The sequence below is a fragment of the Alosa pseudoharengus genome, unplaced genomic scaffold (genome assembly GCF_046254945.1).
Source record: "Alosa pseudoharengus isolate Yale_2024_CS ecotype anadromous, Long Island Sound unplaced genomic scaffold, YU_APseudo_1.1 YU_APseudo_1.1_scf_15, whole genome shotgun sequence".
Taxonomy (NCBI): domain Eukaryota; kingdom Metazoa; phylum Chordata; class Actinopteri; order Clupeiformes; family Clupeidae; genus Alosa; species Alosa pseudoharengus.
This window is the reverse complement of record NW_027468620.1, coordinates 35,910,893-35,915,681: the sequence shown is the minus strand read 5'-3', so window position 1 is coordinate 35,915,681 and position 4,789 is coordinate 35,910,893. Positions and strand designations below refer to the sequence as shown.

The following is a 4,789-nucleotide window of genomic DNA, read 5'->3' as shown; positions in this document are numbered from 1 at the left end:
AATTCGGTGTTTAATGCTCTAATGTAGTTCGGCTGTGCGCCAGAGACTGCATGACTTGTCTGATCTGCATTGTGTGGATCTGATGGAGGAGACGGGGAAAAGTCAGCGGGAACACTAAACGCACTTTGTTAGCATCCTGATGAAAATGGCAGCTCGCCTATTCTTCCCGCACTATTTATGTGACATTGATTATAGGGTGAGTATTCAAATAAATGAATCCAAAACAATGACACGCAATCAGCGCTGGTGAAGGCGATGAAAGGCACGCGGACAGATTAATGAGAGCGCGGGCGCGCACGAGAGCTCCCATTGAAATTACACATATATGTGACACATTAGGGCAGAATTTTGGCTAGGTTGGGTTTTGGATGTCAGAGAAGGAAAAGGCGGGGGGCATCTTAACATATAATTTAGCGGCAATTTGTGTTTTTGAAACGACGCGAAAACACTCGCTCCGTCAACATAAATGAGAGCAATGATTAGCTTGAGGCTGCCAACGCAGAGGAGCGAGAGGCGAAGCGGCCTTTGTTCGGTTGCGGGGGAGTGGGGCTTGTGCCATTTCACTCGCTTGTTCAAGAAGATGCTTTTTAATCGAATGTCGCTATTTAGATTGAAATGAGGAACTAACTGACTTTGTAGAGAAGTACAAGTTAACCGGTAATATGTGTGTGTATGAAATGGGCACAGTGACAAAATTACAGAAGGGGTGCAGGAGAGGCTGTATGTGTGTGTGTGTGTCCACGTCATAACTGTGTGTGTGTGTGTGTGTGTGTGCACGTCATAAGAAAACACAAAAAACATGCATATAGAGTGTGTTCTTTGTGTGTGTGTGTGTGTTCACGGCTGCCCCCACGGGTGTGGTTAGGGCTTCGGACTTGTAATCGGAGGGTTGCCGGTTCTAACCCCGACGAGTAGGAGGAACGGCTGAAGTGCCCTTGAGCAAGGCACCTAACCCCTCACTGCTCCCCGAGCGCCACTGTAGGCAGCTCACTGCGCCGGGATTAGTGTGTGCTTCACCTCATGTGTGTTCCCTGCTGAGTGTGTTTCACTAATTCACGGATTGGGATAAATGCAGAGACCAAATTTCCCTCATGGGATCAAAAGAGTATATATACTTATACTTTATTGATATGACTGATTGATTAATTGACCTGTGATGTGTCAAGGAGAGCCACATGGTGCTCTTTATTGATATGACTGGTCAAGGAGATGCACATGGTGTTCTTTATTGATATGACTGGTCAAGAAGAGCCATATGACTGGTCAAGGAGATGCACATGGTGCTCTTTATTGATATGACTGGTCAAGGAGAGCCACATGGTGAAAGGGTCTGAAGAACGTTCTCTAACACCTTTTCCTGCCCGCAGAACTCAAACCTGATCAGACAAAAGAGATGGGCAAGTTTTAGTTTGTGTGCATTTGCATTTGCAATGTGCATTTCATATCTTATTTATGTGTGTTTAGGCTCTTTTGTATGTGTCCAAGTGTGTGTGTGTGTGTGTGTGTGTTTGTGCTCACAATGGCAGGTAGCTGTTGTCTTTGTCGAAGTCTACTAGTGTCCGAGTGTACTAGCATCCAAGTGTACTAGCGTGCCTACAGGCTACTCTGTGTGGCACCCAAGTGTACTAGTGTGCAAGTGTACTTGTGTACTTAGCTACTCTGTGGCCATGTGTATGTGTACCAAGCTGCAAGTGTACTAGTGTGCTTCTCTACTCTGTGGCCATGTGTATGTGTACTAGTGTGCAAGTGTACTAGTGTGCAAGTGTACTAGTGTGCTTGGCTACTCTGTGGCCATGTGTATGTGTACTAGTGTGCTTCTCTACTCTGTGGCCATGTGTATGTGTACTAGTGTGCAAGTGTACTAGTGTGTAAGTGTACTAGTGTGCTTGGCTACTCTGTGGCCATGTGTATGTGTACTAGTGTGCAAGTGTACTAGTGTGCAAGTGTACTAGTGTGCTTGGCTACTCTGTGGCCATGTGTATGTGTACTAGTGTGCAAGTGTACTAGTGTGTAAGTGTACTAGTGTGCTTGGCTACTCTGTGGCCATGTGTATGTGTACTAGTGTGCAAGTGTACTAGTGTGTAAGTGTACTAGTGTGCTTGGCTACTCTGTGGCCATGTGTATGTGTACTAGTGTGCAAGTGTACTAGTGTGCTTGGCTACTCTGTGGCCATGTGTAGATACTGCGGCTGGGTTGACAAATGAGGGAAGTGGAGCCAGTAGAGCTGTAACAGGCCCAGTTCTCTCTGGGAACACACTGCACACCAACCAGTGGGGCGCCATGGACCCTACCATTGTGCTGTGGTGCTGTGTCTCCCTCCAGTGGCCAAAACAAGTCACTGCGTTATACTGAGGATGATAATCATGTGCTCCCCAAATGTGATGAAGAGCTCAGCGCATGAGTAAGTCACTGGAAGTGCTTTGTGTTTTGTGTTTTCTGGTTCAGGTGGTGAAGTCATTGCCCAGTAATAATTCTTAGCCCTCAGTGTGTGTTACAGAGATGAGATGGTCCCTGCACTGTCCAAAGATGGCGCCCCTCTCTCCCAATCGGTCAGAGTGAGACTGAGTGTGTTCACATGTCTAGTGTAGACAGACAGACTGACAGACAGACAGCATGATATATTGTAGGAGTCATGGCAGGGCAGACAGACACGCAGCAAGCAAGACAGTTGGAAAGAGAGACAAACTGAGATGGATCTCTCTCTCGCTCTCTCTCTCTCTTTCTCTCTTTCTGCAGATAGACAGAGACAGACAGCCTAAAGGTCAGAGACAGACAGCCTAAAGGTCAGAGACAGACAGCCTAAAGGTCAGAGACAGACAGCCTAAAGGTCAGAGACAGACAGACAGACAGACAGACAGGCGGTAACGATAGGTGCTGATGGGGAGACAGAATGAGCCCAGAGCAACCAATGAGAACACAGGGAGGTACAGTCAGCCAATGAGAACACAGGGAGGTACAGTCAGCCAATGAGAACACAGGGAGGTACAGTCAGCCAATGAGAACACAGGGAGGTACAGTCAGCCAATGAGAACACAGGGAGGTACAGTCAGCCAATGAGAGTGGACGTACGTCCTGCTGTCCCGCCCTCGCAGCACTTGTATGCGCGTGGCTCCGAAGCGCGGCAGCATGGGGTTGATGATGTTGTTGTTCCAGACGAACTTCACGTGGGTCACCTCCCCGACGTCCCTCTCCGTGTCCACAAACACGTCGTAGCTCCCGCCAGGCTTCAGGAAGCCGCTGTCGCCACAGGAGGAAATCACCGTCAGTAACAGTACAGCTGCCTTCTCAATTTCATCTCAAACTTGAGTTGAGTTCAAAACTAAAGTGGTAAATGGCAATGTTAACTACTAACTGGACCTCTGTACACACACACACACACACACACACACACACACACACACACACACAGACTACACAGAAAGTATATGAGCAGGTGGTTAAGGCGGAGTGTACGTACATGAATATTCTGTACTGGCGTGTGTTGTCGGATGCACCGTACAGAGCCACCTTAAAGTAGCCAGGGTTCGTGCGGGTGCCGTCGATGGTGACGTTGACGTGGTAACGATAACCTGAAACATAGCACCCAACAGTGGACTGAATGGACTGAAGACAAACATCATGCTTATGCACAATAAACATACAGTTCTGCTCAATGTTCTCTCTACACTATACTGTATCTGTCTAAATGAGAGTTAGGGTTTGTCAATGTTATCTATACACTATATATATATATATATATATATATATATATATATATATATATTTGTCTAAATGAGAGTTAGGATTTGTCAATGTTCTCTCTACACTATATACAATACTCACAAAAATGTAGGGATATCTGGCTTTCGGGTGAAATGTAATGTTTCATATCTGTCTAAATGAGAGTTAGGATTTGTCACTGGAGTGCAAGTAGAGGGAGAGGGGGGGTTCTTACGGACGAAAGGAGCGTTTTTTCCCGTGCTCATGAAATATCTCATCTTGCTGACGCCATCTGGAATCTTAAAGGTGTCAGCAAAGTGACCCATGACAGGACACTCACCCTCGGAGCATGGGAAACAGCTTCCCTGAAGGACACACACACACACACACACAGAGGCACTAGTAAGCAGTCAGTGGAAACAGATGAAGCAGTTCAGGAGCATTCTCGCAGATCATCTAAATGGCAACTTCAAAGCTGGAAGAGATTACATGATCCTTTTCCAACTTCAGTTGTCTGTGTGTGTGTGTGTGTCTGGTCTGTGTGTGTGGGAGAGATTACATGATGGCATCCTCTTCCAACTTCAGGGGTAGTCTGCATGTCTTCAGGTCTCCTCATCACCAACAGTAACCTGTGTGGGTGTGTGTGTGTCTGTGTGTGTGTGTGTCTGTGTGGGTGTGTGTGTGTGTGTGTGTCTGTGTGGGTGTGTGTGTGTGTGTCTGGTCTGTGTGTGTTTGTGTCTGTGTGTGTGTGTGTCTGTGTGGGTGTGTGTGTGTGTGTCTGGTCTGTGTGTGTGTGTGTCTGTGTGTGTGTGTGTCCCTTTTTTCACACCTCAGATGGCACACACAGACACAGACGTATGGTGTGTAGACCCGACCCTAGTGGTCAGCACGTTCTCTTGTGTGCTGTAAGAGGATAGCGTTGGGGAGCTTTGGGACAAGTCGATGAGCTGGTTTTCGCCGAATCTCCCCTCTGAGTCATCAGCTTCCTGGGAGATCCACTCGGATCCCGGGTAAGGTCAGACCGGAGAGTGTCCACTCCCTTATTTACGACCCTGACTTTGCTCCCTGATGGGAGAGAGCGGATGAGTGT

General features: G+C 47.4%; 1 protein-coding gene across 1 annotated transcript in view; it reads right to left on the bottom strand.

Moving 5' to 3' along the window:
- Positions 1 to 1,303: 1,303 nt before the first annotated feature.
- LOC143123990 (inactive pancreatic lipase-related protein 1-like) overlaps positions 1,304 to 4,789 on the bottom strand; it is an 11,872-nt gene continuing 8,386 nt past the window's right edge. The window contains exons 4-7 of the mRNA XM_076285246.1: positions 3,935 to 4,064; positions 3,458 to 3,569; positions 3,070 to 3,237; positions 1,304 to 1,376 (exon numbers count right to left, since the gene is read on the bottom strand). Coding sequence (XP_076141361.1) covers positions 1,304 to 1,376; positions 3,070 to 3,237; positions 3,458 to 3,569; positions 3,935 to 4,064 — 483 coding nt within the window. The remainder of the gene's footprint in view (positions 1,377 to 3,069; positions 3,238 to 3,457; positions 3,570 to 3,934; positions 4,065 to 4,789) is intronic.